At 40.7% G+C, this 18853-nt stretch overlaps 1 protein-coding gene across 4 annotated transcripts in view; it reads left to right on the top strand.

Moving 5' to 3' along the window:
* Positions 1–18853, top strand: part of LOC102290079 (probable E3 ubiquitin-protein ligase HECTD4) — a 42249-nt gene that overhangs the window by 3893 nt on the left and 19503 nt on the right. Inside the window, exons 2-43 of one of the 4 annotated variants that reach the window (XM_005922733.2) lie at positions 1308–1861; positions 3939–4028; positions 4115–4242; positions 4925–5033; positions 6127–6265; positions 6491–6661; positions 6761–6953; positions 7051–7212; positions 7590–7703; positions 7793–7933; positions 8017–8252; positions 8347–8489; positions 8587–8657; positions 8754–8859; positions 8948–9068; positions 9177–9299; positions 9655–9779; positions 10147–10300; positions 10399–10502; positions 10646–10844; positions 10972–11091; positions 11177–11281; positions 11388–11551; positions 11704–11949; positions 12182–12374; positions 12777–12881; positions 13030–13118; positions 13196–13368; positions 14069–14204; positions 14297–14441; positions 14557–14723; positions 14902–15048; positions 15140–15324; positions 15451–15604; positions 16559–16839; positions 16969–17155; positions 17254–17335; positions 17434–17636; positions 17794–17929; positions 18017–18199; positions 18331–18495; positions 18585–18754. In XM_005922733.2, the coding sequence (XP_005922795.1) occupies positions 1308–1861; positions 3939–4028; positions 4115–4242; positions 4925–5033; positions 6127–6265; positions 6491–6661; positions 6761–6953; positions 7051–7212; positions 7590–7703; positions 7793–7933; positions 8017–8252; positions 8347–8489; positions 8587–8657; positions 8754–8859; positions 8948–9068; positions 9177–9299; positions 9655–9779; positions 10147–10300; positions 10399–10502; positions 10646–10844; positions 10972–11091; positions 11177–11281; positions 11388–11551; positions 11704–11949; positions 12182–12374; positions 12777–12881; positions 13030–13118; positions 13196–13368; positions 14069–14204; positions 14297–14441; positions 14557–14723; positions 14902–15048; positions 15140–15324; positions 15451–15604; positions 16559–16839; positions 16969–17155; positions 17254–17335; positions 17434–17636; positions 17794–17929; positions 18017–18199; positions 18331–18495; positions 18585–18754 (6719 nt within the window). Of the gene's footprint in view, positions 1–1307; positions 1862–3938; positions 4029–4114; positions 4243–4924; positions 5034–6126; positions 6266–6490; positions 6662–6760; positions 6960–7050; positions 7213–7589; positions 7704–7792; positions 7934–8016; positions 8253–8346; positions 8490–8586; positions 8658–8753; positions 8860–8947; positions 9069–9176; positions 9306–9654; positions 9780–10146; positions 10301–10398; positions 10503–10645; positions 10845–10971; positions 11092–11176; positions 11282–11387; positions 11552–11703; positions 11950–12181; positions 12375–12776; positions 12882–13029; positions 13119–13195; positions 13369–14068; positions 14205–14296; positions 14442–14556; positions 14724–14901; positions 15049–15139; positions 15325–15450; positions 15605–16558; positions 16840–16968; positions 17156–17253; positions 17336–17433; positions 17637–17793; positions 17930–18016; positions 18200–18330; positions 18496–18584; positions 18755–18853 lie in introns of all 4 variants that reach the window. The other 3 variants (XM_005922731.2, XM_005922732.2, XM_005922730.2) reach the window with 3 other exon arrangements.

Here is an 18853-nt window from a genome sequence, read left to right as displayed (position 1 = left end):
AAAAATAATCGCATATCGCATCGCAATCGCAATATTGGGGCAAAAAATCGCAATTAGATTATTTTCCATAATCGTTCAGCCCTAAAAATAACCATTCATAATGACCTACAGCAGGGTTTCTTATGATGGACATTTTATGGTAATAAATTCTTCAACTTTCATATTAATTATGAATTAGCACTGATATTGAAAAAAAGAGTATGGTTACATAATGTATAGCGTGATTCATCCTTAACATAAAATGCTAAAACATGTGTTTTATCAAGCAAAGCCAAAATAGATGAGCTATGTGTAGTAATGCGAACTTTGTATTTATAGTGGGTAGTCCCACTAAATGGTACTAAAACATAAAATAAGAAGACATTCTTGCGTCACTGTTAGGCTCTCAGTTTGTTTGTTTATTTATTCTTGGTAACATTCAGATCCTCCACATTTAAGGCATGTGTCCAGTTTTAAGACTGGCTCGGTCATTCAGTGCCGTTATCGTAGGTGTTGTGATGCTGACTATTTTTATCCGCTTGCAGCAGTTTTTGCAGAGCAAGGTGAAGGCCCAGCATCCAGCTATGGGGTGTTACTGTAACATAAGCAGCGTTTCTGAAATTGAATCAATACAAATTGTGCCTGCTAAATGCTATAATGGATTTTTTTTTCTAGTCCATGATTCATGTGTAATCAATATCTGAAATGCTGCCTAAGTGCACATGAGGCACATTGTTTCACTTGTGATAGGATATGTGCTTTGCTATCTCTGACCATTACTGTGTAGTCCAAAGACTTGGAAAAACAAGAGCTCCTTCTGTGGAAATGATTCGAGCTAACTAGGGAAATGCTTTATGACCAGATCTTCATAAACCAAATGTATTTCATAAGTCATGTATATACCCCACTTTTGAATGGCGGCGTTTTACATAAGAACAAGATTTTTCGTATTGTTTTTTTTAAAAATTGCCAAATTGAAAAAGATTTTAACATCTTGCTGTTTTTGCAAATAATTCTTAGTTTTTCGCCAGTAAAATTTGGATGTCACTTGTGTGTAACACAGCTGTGTTATTTAAATTTACGTCAGTAAGAATAAAATTCCTCACTGCTCTCCTCTTTTCTTCCATAGTGTCTTTTCTGTATTCTGATTAAAAGTTTCTGCTGATAAGGAAGATTTCATTTGTTTGTAGCCAGCATTGCCAGGAAACAAAAGACTGTCTCCCATCTCTAAATAATACACTGTTTATTGTTTTCTAAAATGGTCAAGAAAAAAGTGAACAGTTTAATACCTGATTTTTTTCCTCTCTCCCACTACCTCTGCCCTATAGATTCTAACATTTGAGACCAAGAATCCGGTAGAGCTTGCCGAGCGTCTGCGTGCTGTCTGTGGGAATCAGAGCAATGCATATGCCCGTCTGCTGGAGTATCGTCTCAATGCCCTGCGTGGCCTGTGGGGGGCGCAGCGGCAGCTGGCCCTGGAGGAGCAGCAGGAGCGAGAAGGGACTGGAGGGGCTGATGAGGAGACCTTGGCCTTGCTCAAAAGACAAGGTCTGCTCCAGCAACCCGAGCAGGCGCCCTTCACTTCCCGTGTCGGCCTGTTGCTGGTCTTTCCCCTTTTACAGTCCCAAACTCGCAGTGACCCAGCACTCTGCGGTGTCACAGCAGAGGTACTGCTAGCTTGCCTCCGGGACTGCCAGCCGCTGAGCCTTAGCAAAGAGCCCGCTGACTGCCTCAATGGCCTGGAGGGACTGCTATGCTCCTGGCTAGAAGATGGTGCCCAGGAGTCAGGCCCAGTGCATGGACACACTCAGCCGCAGATCCTACAAACGCACAGACAGAGGGAAAACGCTGCTGCTGCACTCGTGGCACTTGCCTGTGCCAGGTGAGACCATCCGTTCCTCCTTGCTGTTCTACCTGCATCCTTCTTAGGATCATTCTGTTTTTGTCTTGTCATTTACCATTTGTCTTGTAGACAGTGTGCTGTACTAATGGTATTCACTGAATGATTACATACAAGATCTCATTGAAGTGCAAAACCTGTGAAAATAAGCTATCAAGAAAAAACAATACTCTTCTTAAGTGGCAATTTTTGTTATCAGGCAATAACATTAAATTATTAACTTTTTTTCTTAAGAACCACACAACGCACTGTGGTAATCTTGCTTTGATATTTGTAATGTAAGATAAAGAAGTAGTTGAGATTTTGGTATGATTTTAAGCTTATGGATATGAACAGACTTTTTGGCTCCATAAACTTGTAGTCAGAACTACACTCTGTTGAAGTAAGATAGTAGTGCTGTTGGAAAACAATACTTCTTTTTTTCTTCTTAGTTTCAGTCATTGTTATTAACTTCATTAGGCAGCACAGGGGGGCCTTGTGTGTAGGAGATAATTCGTGGCAGCTGCTTTCTAAATACTGATGTTTGGTTTAGATGAGGGCTCTGCCTGAGAATAGTATGCAGAAAGCAGGACATAGGGCGATTGACTTTAAATTTACCAGGTTTTTACCTGCACTATTCTCACATATGTCCACATCGGTTTCAGTAAACTTCACACAGAGTTTGTACAAGGGAGATAAAATGTAAAAGACATTTAAATGGATAGTTCTACATGTACTCACATCAGGTATTGTCTAGAAACATTCAGGAAAACAGCTTTAATGAAGCTGTTTTGCTCTTCATTGTGCCTTGTTCATTCTCTAGAACTCTTCGAAAATATATCAAGACTTTACCTTGTTTGGTGTTTTGATTGGATAGTGGGGAGCTCTGTCTTACATTCTGGTTCATAATCTCCCACAGGTGTTCATTTGATTTGAGATCTGGTGAAACTTCTGACTCATATAAGTTACATACTTTCATTCAGTGTTCCTTTGTACCCTATTGATGTGGAGGCATTGTTATCCTAGAAAAGACTGCTCACCTCAACACACATAAACACAGAAATATTATATTATAGGCTAAATGTGATAACTCAGAGCACCTTTATTATGATTTAAAGTGACCTTTTCCTTTCAGGGGACAGGTGGACCCAAACAATGCTTGTAAATTGCACCGTTACCCTTACCCTTTCAACTTGTCAGACATATTCATGTATTCTTGCGTGCAAAGAACAGAAGCAAGCACACAAAAATATATCTGAAGAAGCTAATCTTTAATCTGGTTTGTTTGTTTTTTAGTTTTTCTGCACAGATGAGCAGAATATCCTTGTTTGTTTAGTTTTTGTATTTGTGCCTGAGCTCAAGCTTCTGTTGGTGACAGCTGATCTTGACTTGTCAAAACCAGAACTCTCCACTCTTTGTTCACCTTCTGTTGAGGCAGAGAGCTCTTTGTTGTGGGGAACTATCTAGCCCTGATGCTTTTTCACCCAGCAGTGGAAGCTAATTAAAGGGCTATCAGCTTTAACCACCCTCTCTCCCCCCCTCCACCTCATCTGGAGTTGGTTAGTAAATTCTCTGTATAGGAGGGCTATGTAAACAAATGGACTGCACAGGACGTTGATATCAGCTGTTTAGATGTTTACATAGTATGGCATTGCGGGGTTCACTTTCATGAGGCTTGCATTGATGGTGTCTCTCGGTCTTAGTTGTTGATTTTAATACTCCCAGTAGCACTATTAAATGTTATTATAAACATACGAGTGATAATTTCATAGCTTAACCCTTTCTCTGGTACAAGCATTGGGTTTTAGTTGATTTCGTAGACTGTTTTTAGAATTAAAATACACACACCTGAACGTGGTCCATAAGTTAATTAATTCTTGACTGAGTAAAATCTGTAAAAGTTAAGAAGATTGCTCAATGTGGCATAATCTCTTTTAAATTTTTTAAATTTACATCAGATCCTGCCCATAATTCATGCCAAGTTATTATTCCTCTTGCGGCTCCAGGAAAGATTAACAATGAGTTTTCACTTGTGTTTCACGTTGAGCTCTCTTGAATAATCTGCCAAACTCATTTCTAGGGGATCCCTGAAGACCTTCATCCACACAGTTCACCTGCTGCAGAAACAAACTGATCTGGGCCACCTCCCTGTGTCAGACGTACTGTACAGGTGAGGGAAACTGTTTTGATTTAACTGAAAGACAATGCCTAATAACTTCCCCAACATGTAACTACATTATATTTCTCCTGTTCAAGACTTTTGCTCCTGGAAGGAGGCCCGGGGTCTCCATCCTGCCTCTTGGGGGGAAAACACTGTGTTTCCTGGGGTTTTGAGGACATGCTGCCCACACCAGATAATTCTGCTGGAGGAGCAGAGAGTAAAGGTAGAAAACAATTTCAGAAAAAGTTTTTGTGATACTTAAAATGAAAAGATATAAATAATATGCAGCCATGGTTGAAAGTTTTTAGTTCTCTGGAATGTAAGTTGTGGAAAAGGTGCTCCTTGTCTCACTTGCCATCATAATACTTCCTTCCTGTTTTATTTATTCACTGAACTTGTTTGAAATGCATCTTAAATCCAAGCAATTATCAAGGGTGGAAAGACCATTGTTCCTTTTTGGGTTTCATTCGATGTCACATATAGAGAAAACATTTTGTCTTGAGTTGAAACTAAAGATCTTAAGTGGATAAAAGAGAGGAAGTGGAGTGATGTCTCTCTGTCTCACAGATGACTATCTGACGTGTGATGGAAGCTGAACAGGGCATACTGTACATCTATTTTTATTGAGCCATAAAGTAAATCTGAGCATTTATTTTTCAAGCTAAATGGATCTGTTCATTTTAAGTCTTTTTTTTTTTTTTTATCAGATCTCTGAAGACATCACTATTTCTGAATTTGCAAAAGTCTGCAAAACAAAGACTTGGTCCACTTTTTTTGCATCCTAATCCTCTTGCCTGGTTTTGTCCACTCTTTTGTTGATCCCTGCCCCTACAGGTTATTCAGCTGTCTTTGATGTTTCTTTCATTTACCTCCTACTGAATTCCATTGGTGCCTGTGTTTTGCAGATACTGACCTGGGACGCTGTCTAGCCACAGATGGGCTATATCTATATACCACTAACTCCTCTGGGAGAGGACTCAGCAAGCTTGGCTCTGGTTTACATGGGACATTGAGGTAATGTGACACTACCTCTAGCCTCGATTCCTCTCTCTTCAGCATTCAGAGAACAGAGGGAAGAAAGAATGAAGCAAAAAAAAAAATCACAAAAAATACTTGTGCACTGAAAGGCATTATTTCCTAGACATTTAAAAAACATTTCCTATTGTATATAGTTATATTCTCTCATGTTACTGATTTATTTGGTTTATTTAATTTAATGATATTGTAACGAATTGCATACTTTGCTGAAAACTAGATCCTCAAATAATGTTTTTTAGAGCTGATTGAGCCCAGAATTTGTCCAGAGACATTATGAGGGTATACATGCATTATTGGTCAGCCAGCTTCTGAAGGGCAAAGTACACTGTGACCTTACAAAACAGATATTTGGATTTCAACTGCAAAGTAAATTGTTGTAATTCTAGCTATTGTTTGCAAAGCAGCTTGTATGAAAGAAGTAGCACGCATCAGGCCAGGGTATTGCTAACTGCATGCTTTAAGTATCTTTGGGGTTTTTTGTTATTTGTTTTTGGGTTTTTTTTTAATCGGTCTCAGAAATATTACCTTAAAAAGCTAAAATTCCCATTTGAGAATTTGATTTAAATTAGAGTTAAAGACAGATGCTTTGAGTGCCGCCTTGCAAAAAGAGACAGAGTTGCAGTAAGCTGCTTGTGTCCTGATGGGAATTTGTACTGACGCTGATCAACCCATGCTGCTCGTCTCACATTTTCTCTTCTTACTGTGGCTATTCACAGCAACACTCAGTATGACAAGTAGCTTCCCAACAGTTAGACAATATGCTGTCAATAACTTGTCAAAGTCTACTCTCATTAAGGTCAACAAAGCAAAGTGACTGCGTAAAAAGAAGGAAGGCACACTGTCAGTTTTTATACGATCAACACATACCGTACATTTCTGGATTCTTATTGATTGTAAGGTTTGATTTAATTTGTGGTAGCTACAGGATTTGACCAAAAACTCACAGTTGAGTGACAAATTAAACAATAAACCAACAAAATGTTTTAGTGAGCTGCCTGAGCATCTTTAGTATGACTTGGAATAAACTCCAAATGCAGACCAAAGGAATCAGTGCTATGTGTTTGTATAGGGGATTTGTGTATTGTCGAAATGAAGAGTTGGAGCCCGGCTGGGTGGTGTTCAGCAGCGGCCGCCTCCTCCACCGTCCCTCATCCTTTGATGCCAAGCCACATCAGCTGTGCCAGGTCATTGATCCATTCACCCTCCAGGTACTGTCTACTTTCATTACTCTATTTTAAGATGTATGTGGACTTATTCTGTAAATTCTGTAGATGGGATGTATAATCTCAACAGATCGTGAAGTTCTTAGTGGGAGAATGTTTTTCTTTATTCATCGCAGGTACAAAGGACACAGAGGGGTACTGTTTAATTTGGTATCTCAAAATTCAAGTATAACTAATACCTAAGGCTAATTTTCACTCTTTTCTCTTCAGGTGTGCCAGATTGTGCCCATGCCAGCCCATCACTTCCCCGTGGGCAGCAGCATGACCACACTGCACCTCTGCTCAGACGGAACCTATCTGTACTGGGTGTGGTCCCCAGCCAGCCTCAATGAGAAAACACAGAAAGGCCACTCTGTCTTCATGGATGTCTTTCACTTGTCGGTGAGTATCTCGTGCCCTGCAATATAGTCTCAGCAGTATTTATTTTGCCTGTGTCTTCATTAAATCTTTGATGTCTTCTCTCTCCTATACATGGTGCAGACACAGACAGGGTTGTGTGTTGCAGACATCTTGCAGGAGAGGGTTATCCTTACTCGCAAAGAAGGCGAGTCCTCCAAGTGCTTGAATGAACTTCTCTTAAGTCGAATGTCACGCTTCCGGGCCTCCCATTCTGCCACATTGGCTGCTCTCACAGGCTCTGCAATCACCAACACTGTCAAAGAGGAGCAGTCTGGTAATGGTAGAGAAACTATAAATATCCAAAGTTCATACATGCTGTGATTCATTTGGATGATGTGGTTTTTAAAATATTTTGTTGAATCCTTTTGTAGCGGTCAATACTAGCTGTGGACTCCCTCTAAAGACTCTGAGAAGGACCCCGATGTATGTTTGTGGCACCTATCTGGTAATGCTGGTTTCACCTCCTGGTGTATCTGGGAGCTCTGCCACACGCTCCTTGTTTGGAGGTACCAGCAGCCTCTCCTCACTTAAAAGTAAGCGCATGCAAACACATGCACAGGCTCACTGCTAAATCCTGATTATGTTGAGTTTTTTGTCACTTGTTTTTTTGGTTACTTTTTATTTATTTTATTTTTAATTTTAGAAAGTCAGACACTAAGCTTACTTGCTGCCTGTAGATATTCTGTATAAATCTGATTAAATCTGATGTTCCAAATAAGTATTAAGCATCATTTATGACAGTGGCTAATTGCTGGTGAATACACAGCATTTAAAATAGTAACATCTTGATGGGTTAATGAGTTAATGTTAATGGTTAATGAGAATTTTGGGAATGCCCCACCCCCCACTGCTTTGTATCATAATTTAAGTCATGAGTTTATTAACTATAGCTCTTATGTTTTTCGTTCAGTTTTGGCCTCCAGTCTGGTCTTTAACCTGGCTGATGGTCAGTTCAGCAGTCGCGCAGACCTCATTGATGCTCCTGGCAGTTCTTTAGGCAGGGGAGCCCAGGTGGCAGGGCTAGGTGAGCTGAAAACTTGTCACATTTTACTTCTACTTACGTGCGGCAAATAGTCACGCACTACATAACTTTTACTTCTGCATTCTTTGAAGGAGCGTGTTATGATGCACTGAACAACTTGATCTGGACCTGCTCCAGTGATTACATAGATCAGTGGTGCAACCCCGGGAACCAAGCCTTTCATCATGTGTGCCATAGACTCGGTGTCAGCCACGTCATCAAAGAACCCAAAGGTAGGTGATGTAAACAACAAGTGGCTTGTTTTATAAGATTAAATCATAAAAGTGACAGATCTGCATAATTTGTCCTTTAACAGAGGAGACTGTGGCCACTGGCGAGGTGATCAACCAGCTGCTTCATCATGTAGGTGCTATGTGTATCCACCAGCTCAACTTGCTGGCAGCCAGCAGCAACAGTTTGCCCTTGGGGGCCTTACTGGGAAAACAACACCCCATTGAGGCCCGTCACTTCAGCAGCATCTGTGACATTATGGAAAAGGCCATGGTCAATGGTGACACCTGCATCATCCACTGTATCTTAGTTGTGTTTCAGGTGATTTTTGGGTGCAGCTGAATTTTGCCAAAAAAACCTTTAGCATTTTCTGTGTGATTCTAACGTTGTTGTGTATATTTTCTACCATTTACAGGTAGTGTTTAGGTTTTTCAATCCTCAGTCAGAGCAGAATAGGGAGAGTGTGCGCCGTGCAGGACTCCTACTGTGGCAGCTGCTCATGGCTCCAGTGGACCAGATAGGAGCAGAAATTCAGAGAGAAGTCTGCTTGGCTATTAGGTAAGTTACAATTACTCAAAGACAGAAGTAATGGTTGGATTTGTGATCATGATTTCATTTTAATGAACCTTTTTTTTTTTTTACCTCTTCTCTGTAGCTCAGGCCTCAATATTTTGTATCAGGGGGAGGCTGAACTCAACAAACTACTGAAACTGGTTCTAACCGAAGGTGATTGGCAGCTCAGGCTTTCATTTAAGTGACACCTCCTGTATTTTATTCTCATTATTTCTCACATGGTGTATGTTTTTTACCTTTAATATTCAGGTGAAAGAAACAGTGGATTGTCTCAACTTCGGGATGTCATCCTTACAAATTTGGCAGAACAGTTGCAGAAGAATAGATTTGGAAGTGAAGAGGATGACCACTACAGGCAAGTGGCAGCCTTGTGACAACAATACTATCTTTTCTCTTTAGATCTGTGTTTGTTTAAAGTTGTGGAAATCTGTCTTCTTTTACAGATTGAATGATGAGCTGCTGCATTGTATCCTCAAGACTGTAGTCCGAGAATCCTGCCTCCTCATCACCAAATGTCAGACTGTCGCCCGAGATGACTTCCAGAAACTGCTCTCCACTGTGCCAGTATGAATATCAATTCAGCAGCACTTAAATGCTATCAATCCAGACTAAGATCATTATGGCTTGGAAGATTGCATTCATACAATTTAAGATGGTTTCCCTTCTCTCTAGGTGGTCTCACCTAGTCTGCGCTACCTCATGGCTGTTCAGAACCACCTCCTCAGTAATACCATTCTTATCCGTCCGGATGATAGTGATGACAGTGACAATTCCCTACAAGGGGAAACAATGAAGGTACAGGTAAACATCCCCTTTAAATACCCCTACCTTTTTGAACATGGAGTCTGTGTGTGTGTCAATGAGAGACCAACACACCAAATGAAGCAATGGCTTTTGAAGTTCTTTAAGGGTAATGCTGAAGAGTTTGTGCGCAGTGCAGTTTTTTGTGATGTCATTTATTATTTGTTGAAAAACGGTGTGTTCATACTCAAGGTTACTGATGACAGCAATGAAACAGAACAATCTAGAGTTTGTTTTTAATCTGTTGGCATGGAGTATGTATTAATAGTTACATATTGAGTGAATGTAATTACTGAAAATCTTGGAAGCAGTGTTACGTAAGTGTGGGCCTACTCTGTGTCATCCTCAGGAGCTGCAAAGCAGCATCCTGTCCTTAGCAACCAAAATCCTGGTGGGATGTGATGAAGTATTGGAAACCCTACAGCAGGTCACCACTGCTCTGATTAACAGCGACATAGCTGACAGAGAAACCAGGTGAACTTTTAAATACGTTTGCTTGATTCCTTTAAAATCTTTTTACCACTTATGTTGGAACATTGCACGAAGACATTTGAAGCCAGTTTGTATCACTGTAAGACCAGAATGTACCTGTCAGAAATTAAACTAGACATGAAATTTGCTTTGTTGGGTCTTGTGTACTATATCACCATGAAAGAAGATTTAACTGAACCTGATTAATGCTGATGTTGTTAAAACAAAATGGAATTGTGGGGGAGGTGGTATTTATTAAAGCAGGTTCTTAGAATCACTGTGCCAGACTTTCCTCTTCTCATCTTGTTTTTTTTTTCTGCTAACAGCAAAACTAAAATTTTCACTTGTTTTTTATCTTCATTTTGTTAAGGTTGAAAGGCTTGGAACAGATTACCAAGGCCACTATGCTTGGGCACCTGCTGCCGGTGTTGCTCACCTCTCTGATGCACCCAAACCTGCAAACCCTCACCCTCGCTGATGCCCTCATGCCTCAGTTAGTGCAGTTGGTGCTCTATACCAGCCAGGTCAGTTTTGTCAGTCAAGGAGGAGATGGTTCTTGTATATTTCCTTGAGTAGAAAAAGCAGCTGTTATTAAGTTGCTTTTTTCCACTCTGTTTTTCAGACTGCCTTGTTACTAAAGACTCAGTCTCCGCTTTTTACTGAAGAGTCTCTACCTGCTGGTGGCTCTCTGGGCCAGGGAGCAAAGACATGCACTGCTGATGACAAGTGAGTTTTCTAGATTTCACCATAAGAATTAAGCCAGGGAGTGTGATTTTGCATAATAAATATTTTGAAGAGGTGATTTTCTTCATGGCACCGGCTGTGTCTTAAGCTCAATTTTTAAAATGACTAACTTATTTGTATCATAGAATTCTTGATGAACGTGAAGAGCCTGGCTTCCTGACAGGACTGAAGATCCCTGCTCCATGGGCTGCTGGGAAAACAGTAGAGACTGTGCATCCTGTAAGGGACAATTACAAATTCAAGGAGACCGTACACATCCCAGGAGCCCGGTGCCTGTACCTTCGCTTTGATTCTCGCTGCTCATCACAGTATGATTATGACAAGGTAATGACTCTTCCTGTGTACGAGCTGGAGACACAATCATACTTCACCTTTAGACATCTTTTTGTTCAGTTTCTGAAGAATGGTATTGTGGATTTTTTTTAAACAAATACATTCTCTATTATTATAGTTGGTTATCTATGCCGGTCCCAACACCAATAGTCGTAAAGTAGCAGAGTATGGAGGAAACACTCTGGGTTATGGCAGTCGCAGTGTCCTGGGGACAGGATGGCCCAAAGACCTTGTGAAGGTAATAAAAGCAAGTATGAATTATTCATTGATAGATGTTCATAGATAGTTTGAAGAGCTACATTTTGCTCTGTGTTCTGCTTTAGGTTGAAGGAGACACAGTGACATTTTCTTTTGAGATGAGAAGTGGACGTGAACATAATACCCCTGATAAAGCCATGTGGGGGTTCTCCTGCACTGTCAGAGCTCAGGTAACAATTCAAATGTCGTCAACATCTCTCTCTATATAATTTTTTTTTTTTTTTTTACTTTTTGAAGTAGTCTGAAGATCCTGTATATCTTTTTTTGTTTTTACAGGAGTCATCAGAAGATGTCTCTGGAGGTCTCCCCTTTCTGGCAGACCTTGCGCTGGGGCTGTCAGTGCTGGCCTGCTCAATGCTCCGCATTCTGTATAATGGGCCAGAGGTGACAAAAGAGGAGGAGGCCTGCCATGATTTGCTCTGCTCAAAGCTGCTGCAAAGGTAACGGAGCTAAAATAAAATGTGTCCCATTAATAGTAACTAAATGTGATGTCCTACATGTAAGGATTACTACATATTCTTCTTCGGTATCTAGTTGAGTCACAGCTGAGCTGCTAGCAGCCTAAAATGAGTAAAAAGAAATTTCCCTCTAGGTGTCAGTGGCAGGTGGAAGCAAATGGTGCCATCTCTCCAGCCCTCACGCCCAGTCCTTCACCTCTGCCACTCACTATTGAGGAGGATCGGGAGTTCACTTACCCAGCTGACGTGCTCATCCCACCTCCAGGCCTTATGCCAGGGACCTACTTTGACTTGCCCCGAATTCGCCTTCCTCCGGGCATCATGTCTAGGCTTCGAGAAGTGTCCGGAAGGGCTCGACCACAATTCCGCCCAAGCATAAAGTAAGAAATTAATTCTTTCAGTCTGACAGAGTATGGCATCTATATACTGTACATGGATTTGTCACTCTCCCTAAATGGTTGAGACAAACACCCTACAAATTTAGGGCTTCTGGTTTTTATATATTCTGAAGGAGAGTCAAGAGTCACAACAGAGTTGATATTAATATCAAGGTTTTTGTTCATGTTAATTCACTTCACAATCATTTTTAGCTTGTTCTTTGTTTTTTGTAAGGGAGGTGATAAGACCAGATGTTATGGAAGAGGTAATAGTATCTTGCGTGATCAAACATTTGAGCCTGGTGGATGCACTTCAGTCACTCGTCAACTACCAATACCGCGAGGATCACACAGAGGAATATGACCTGCTCTGTAAGATCATGGCTGAGACCTTTAAGAAGATTAATGCTATGGAGCGGCAGCTGCAGGTAAGTTTATGCTGACCATCAAGGTTTTTTGAAAACAGTATTTTATCGATTAATTATGCTTGCAACAAGTGAAAGATATTGTTGTATTTTCAGTTTTTGTTCATGCTATTAAATAAGAGGTTAAGATTAGAATTCTTTATTTGAACAGTTTAATTTATTGGGTTAATTTATTAAGCCAATTTTTCCTCGGGATGAATAAAGTATTATCAATCAATCAATCAATCAATCAATTGTTTAAGTTCAAATAAAGTTAATGTTAAAGAGTACCTACAAAAAAGAAATAAGAATATCTAATCTTTCTAAAAAGAAAGAGTACCTATAAATAAATAAACAGACAGACCTTAAGACAAAAAAGAGTGGAAGACTAATACTGTGTCTAATCATTTCCTGTGTTGCTTTCAGAGTGTAGCAGAATTGGAACAGAAATGGCAGAATGAGGTAGAGGAGGCCCAACAAGGAAAACTGGAGAACAACACGCCATTTTTTCATGACTACCACTTCTTTGAGGTAGACTGCCACAGATACACTAATTTCTGTAATCAACCAATGATAAGATCTCAGTTATTTAAGTCTCTTCTTTTTGTGTCTTTTTGGTTTTCTGTCTCGTTTTTTTTTTTTTTTTTTTTTTTGTTGTTGTTTTTTTTAACATCACCAGAACAAAATGAAGGAATTGGAATTACTCTGCTCACTGAAGGAGGTCCCACTTGATTTTAGTGATTTGGAAAATGTTGTCCTTGCTTTGAGGCAAGTATTAATTATGTAGCTCATTTACACTTTTACAGGTCAGTTCGTTTTCTAACAGTATTTATTTGCAATAACAGGGAGAAGTTCTTTCAGGAGGTGAACAGTAAACACATCAGAAGTAGCAGCCCTCTTGCTAAAACTAAAACTCTGGTGAAAAGTCTAATGAACCGCACTGAGCTACTGCTCCATGTCACCATCGCTCCACATTGCAGAAGTCTAACCAGCACACCTGCTGGCACACCAGGCCCAGGTAAATGCGTATCTGTTTGTCTGCCATCTTTTGTTACAGGTGTTGTTTCCAAGTGACGCTTTGCTGGTTAGCAGGACTGAAATTAAAGATTTCTTTCTTTGAACTCGTGGTTTTCAAATTTTTGTTGTGCCCAAGGCACATCAACGAGAGTATAACTTTTGATTATACTGTCAGACAAAGACACTTTCAGGCTATTTGAGTCAAGCATGTTATCAGAATTTTTTTTTTTTTGCCTGAGTGTTGACTGCACTAGCATATGCCTTACATGTATTACCTTTTCAAAGCTCTTCATACAATCTAACCAACTGTCTTGCTGCCGCTGGTTCATACCCAGTGTGTGATGGCTTTTTATTATCCTTTGAAAATGAGTACATTCAAAGTACTGCACCTGAAATTTAATAAGTCACCCAGAAGTGTTTGTGAAGTATAATGCAGTAATAACATATGGTTATGCAACTCACTGACCACTATTTGGAAATCACGGCTTTAAATAGATGTTTTAGACCTGTGATTAAAATCATCTACGCTGCTGAAATATTAAGATTTAAGCATATGGCTACTGTTATGTAACTCAGACTTGGGATGTTTCTCCATTGGAAAAAAAGCAAAGTTTTTATAGGTATGTGTGTTTCTGTGTAATTAGATGTCAGTAACTGTTAAAGTTTGATTTTCACCCAGTTCTTCTTCTGTTTTTTCTCAGCCTCTCAGTCTGTGTCTGATGCCAAGACAGTGATCCCCATGGTGAAGCAGCCAGTCTTCTTGCGTAGCATGTCTGCACCTTCTGACTTGGAGATGATTGCTAACCAAGACTTGGAGTTTACACATGCGCCACAAAGGTATTCTTCTGTCTGTATTAGATAAAAGGAATGCAAGTAACTTATAGGAATAAAGAGTGTTTGACTGTATTTGCAAACCTTTTTATCTTCAGAAGGCGACACCACCCTACTAGTCATCGCAGCAGCTCATTTACCCTGCTGCAGTCTTTGGCCATAGAGGACAGCCGAGACAAGCCAACATACAGTGTGCTGCTGGGACAACTCTTTGCCTTTATTGGAACAACACCTGATCAGGCTGTAGGTTTTTCACTCTTGCCAGTGCTTTAAATTTATTGTTTGGCATAGATGCATTCAAATAAATGGATGGAATTCTGATTTGCATTAAGGTAATTTATAGCTCTTTTGTCTGTAGGTCTCAAGCAGTAGTTTCCTGTCTGCTGCGCAGACACGTTGGCGGCGAGGCAGCACACGAAAGCAGGCGCTTGTTCATATGAGGGAGTTGCTCACTGCTGCTGTTAGAGTTGGTGGAGTCACCCACCTAGTAGGACCTGTCACTATGGTACTGCAAGGTGGACCAAGGTAAGACTAGAGGAGGAACAGCAAATGTAAATTTGAGTGTACTCTGATTATGCACACTGATGAAATATAAGAATATATATATTCTTGTAGTTATGATTTTGAGCTGTCAGGTTAAACTATAAACAAACATTTGGAATTGTGTTTTTTTTTTCTTTTTGTTTGTGTGCCATCTGTGCAGGATTGAGGAGTTGACCTGTGGGGGAATGGTAGAGCAGGTGCAGGAGGCCTTTGGGGAGACCATGACGTCTGTAGTGTCACTATGTGCACGCTACCCAATTGCTTGTGCCAACAGTATTGGCTTACTTTGCACAATCCCTTACACCAGGCAAGCAAACCTATTTTAACTTATCTCGTTTAATATTCCTGCAATCAAGGCCTTGATTGCTTACCCTAATTTTTTACTTGTGTTATCATAGGAGTGAGGAGCAGTGCCTCGTTCGCAGTGGGCTGGTTCAGCTTATGGATAGCCTGTGCAGCTTAAGTGGGCAGAGGGAATGCAGTTCAAATGAAAAGCAGACCAAAAAACAGAAGGTGGCCACCATGGCTTGGGCAGCCTTTCAGGTGCTGGCCAACCGATGTATTGAGTGGGAGAAGGTGGAAGGTATGAAAAGTTTGTAGATACTTTGATCAAATTCCTAAAAGGCTTTTTTTTTTTTTCATGCTGTAAGATGAAATATTATGATTATTGTGATGATGGATTAACAGTCTTTGCTTTTACTCTTCAAAGGTGGATCTACAGATGCAGTTCATTCAGGTCTGGCAAGACAGGTATCCAGCCTGCTGACCAATCACCTGGCAAGAGCCACAGAATGCTGTGGGAATCAGGCAGCCGGCAATGATGCTTTACAGGATGTGCTCAGTCTGCTCAATGATCTTTCCAGGTAAAGTTTATTTCATGTAATTTTTCTGTGTGTTTTGGGTGTTCATGGTAGCACTGTCATAATGTAGTAGCTAAAAGAAATGATGAGAAACCATGATGTGTAGAAACACTGAAAAACTTAAGTTTATTTATCTTAGCTTTTGGTGGATCAAGATTTTTAGCATGGGCATCTGCTGGATCATGGTGATTATAACTGGGATATAAAATGAGATAAAGACTGTAATAAATCTAATAAAATATAATAAAACTCATATATTGAGGATATTAAAATGTAATTTATTTTTTCTTAGGGACAAAAGCAAAGTGAATAAATATTACTGATATACACAGAACTCTAAATATCACATTGCTATATTAGGGCACCAATCTGCAGTGACTTATTAAGCCAGCTGCAATACCAGACACACCTGGGACTCGAAGCCAATGATTGAGTAGTGCACTCTAATGGAACAGCTAGCAGTAACTCACGGTGCAGAGAGAAGCTGAGAAGCCACAGAAAGAGTTAATAACAAATCAGCAATTATACCAAGAATTAAGTCCTCAACAGTCAGCCTCCCTGCAGTTCTTGCAGTTCTACAGCATACTGTAATAACAGCCAAACAAGAGCATGTGAGAGACAGAGAGAAAAAAACTCCAGTTCACTTTGTGGTTTTGTTTATCGAAGTGAGTCTCCAAGTGTGTGAGAGAAGTAGCTACAACAGTAGAAAAATGAATGCTGGTAATAATGGTCACCTTACCTTAGATGATCTGAGGCTGAAATATAGTAGTTACTGAAAGAGAGGAGAGGCATAAAAAACTGGTATTGAGACTGACTCTATAGCTATATTGGCCTTGGATTGTGCGCCATGTATTATCATGTTTTTGTTTTTCTAACACTTTTTTTTGGTTATTAATTATCACCTGTTTTTGTATATCGCAACACCGACAATTCATACAGTGTATGTTTATGTTTTAGGAGCCACATAGGGAAAGCCATCCTGAGCCAGCCAGCTTGTGTCTCCAAGCTCTTGTCTCTTCTGCTCGACCAGAGGCCCTCACCAAAGCTAGTACTTATCATCCTGCAGCTGTGTCGTGCTGCCTTGCCGCTCATGAGTGTGGAGGACTGCGGTAATGTGGCTCTGCCCTCGTGGAGCTACTCCATTAACACGCTAGATGCTGAGCAACAAGATGCCAATGATCCAGCCTCGCGCATTGCTGCCTTGCTGCTAGCCAAGCTGGCAGACTATGTAGTACCAGGTTTGTCTCTCTTACCTAGAACCTCTAAATGCTGTCCACCATCTGAATAAAGGCAAAAATGGTAAAGCAACTATACTGGATGGTTATAAAATTGTCTTCTCCTTCTTATTCCTATATTCTATTTGCCAGGCTGTCAGACTCTTCTCTCACCCAGCTCCTCTGAGCCAGACACAAGTCTCTCTCGTGCCAGTTCCAAAGGAGCTCTCAAGTCTGATGATGTTGGGGAGGAGGGAGAGGCAGTTGATGGCAAGCTTTCGATTTTTATCCACAAAAGAGAGGACCAGTCATCTCATGAGGTTTTACAGCCACTCCTTAGGTATGATTTCACCTCATATCTTTGTTTTGGGTTTACATTTGCAAGCTTACTCTGGGTGTTTCTGACTTTACTGTTTCTCCACTCTTTCCAAAATGTAGCAGCTCTGAGGGGCGTCCCTTTCGACTGGGCACTGGAGCAAACATGGAAAAAGTTGTAAAGATGGACAGAGACATGACAAAGGTAACTTAAAAATAACTAAACCAGAACCATAAAGTGCCTGTTTTTTTGTTTTTTTTTGTTTTGTTTTTTGTAACTGTCCTATTTTAAATGCTATTTAGAGTGGATGCTGTGAGGTGATTACAGAAGAAGCATCTGCTGCCCTGAGGAAAGCCAACAAGTGGGCCCAGTCTGGTCTGATAGTGAGCGTTGGTCCACCTGTGGAGACTTTAGCCCAAGAGACTGCTGGGGGCATTACTGCTGGCGACAAGAAGAAAACTGCTCAGACTGCTGTTTGCAGAGACAGGAATGCCGAGTTGGCCAGGTGCTGTTTCTGTGATTTAGACATTTTATACAAAATGAACCATTTAATATTTGCAGTCATATTTGCAAGTGGATACTGCCAGGTTGTAGGTGTATGTTGCAGATACATATTCTGATCTTTGGTTGTAACATTTCTTCTTAAAATCTGCCTTAATTAGGTCAGACCCGGTACGCCCATTTATCAGTGGCCATGTTGCCAACAGCATGGCTGCAGAGGTCATAGCCCTGCTTCATAGTCTGCTCACTGCTCCTGAGTCCAACACTGCTCAGATCTGGACAAGCACTGCTGAGAAAGTAAAGCATTATCCTGTTTCTTACCTCCATATCAATGATTATACTTGATGTTGTTTGCTGATAGTGTTTCTCATGGCTGTTTTGCAGGTTCTCTCCCGGGCGCTAATGTTTATCCCTCAGCTGGGCAAGTATGCTGAGAGTATTCTGGAGAACGGCAGCAGCAGTGGCAGAAAACTGGCTAAACTGCAGGCCATTGGCAGACAGGCTGTTGCTGCACTCTGTGCTCTTGGAGGCTTTAAAGAAACTATCAAGATTGGTTCTGAGGTTCAGGTTAGTTCATATATCAAAGATACCACACATTATTATTGCATATATTTATCAAGATGGTGTGATCCAATCCATTGAAACCACTGAAAAAATGAACTACTGTCATTTTTTATCGTGCTTCCTTTGCTCTGCAGGTGGTAGGTAAAGGAGTGCTGGGGAGTGTGGGTATAGTTATGTCTATAAATGAGCAGGAGGGCATCGCTACTGTGAAGTTTCCGTCTTGCGAGTATAGGAAAGCTTGCAAAGCTTCAGATATCCTGACAGTACCAATATCACGCCTCTGCACTCCCAGATCTGAGGTAAGAATTCCAACAATAGGTTATGTACAGTTCTTATTATAGGCCAAAAGTGGCAATCTGATTGTCACTTTTGGCTCTCCCCACAACAGGCTCTTCCTCTCTATAAGCTATCAATCACAGAGAAGGTGGTACAAGCTGTGCAGTCTATGCTTCTGCCACAGGAGGGCAGTCTCTCTATTCACACTTCTTTACCAGCTACCGGAGATGGCTCCAGCCCGGTAATGGCTGCAGTGCGCTTGCTGGCTGAAATCAGAACTAGGTGAGTAAATAGTAATGCAGGTAACCTTGTGCATTTTGTCTGATTGGTCAGGTCTGTGTCAAAATATCTTGGGGTTTGAATTTGGAATCAACTTTTGAA

Source organism: Haplochromis burtoni, unplaced genomic scaffold (assembly GCF_018398535.1).
Source record: "Haplochromis burtoni strain Fernald_Lab_line unplaced genomic scaffold, NCSU_Asbu1 Contig_62, whole genome shotgun sequence".
Classification (NCBI taxonomy): domain Eukaryota; kingdom Metazoa; phylum Chordata; class Actinopteri; order Cichliformes; family Cichlidae; genus Haplochromis; species Haplochromis burtoni.
The sequence above is the reverse complement of the archived record's forward strand: the minus strand, read 5'-3'. Positions and strand labels throughout refer to the sequence as shown.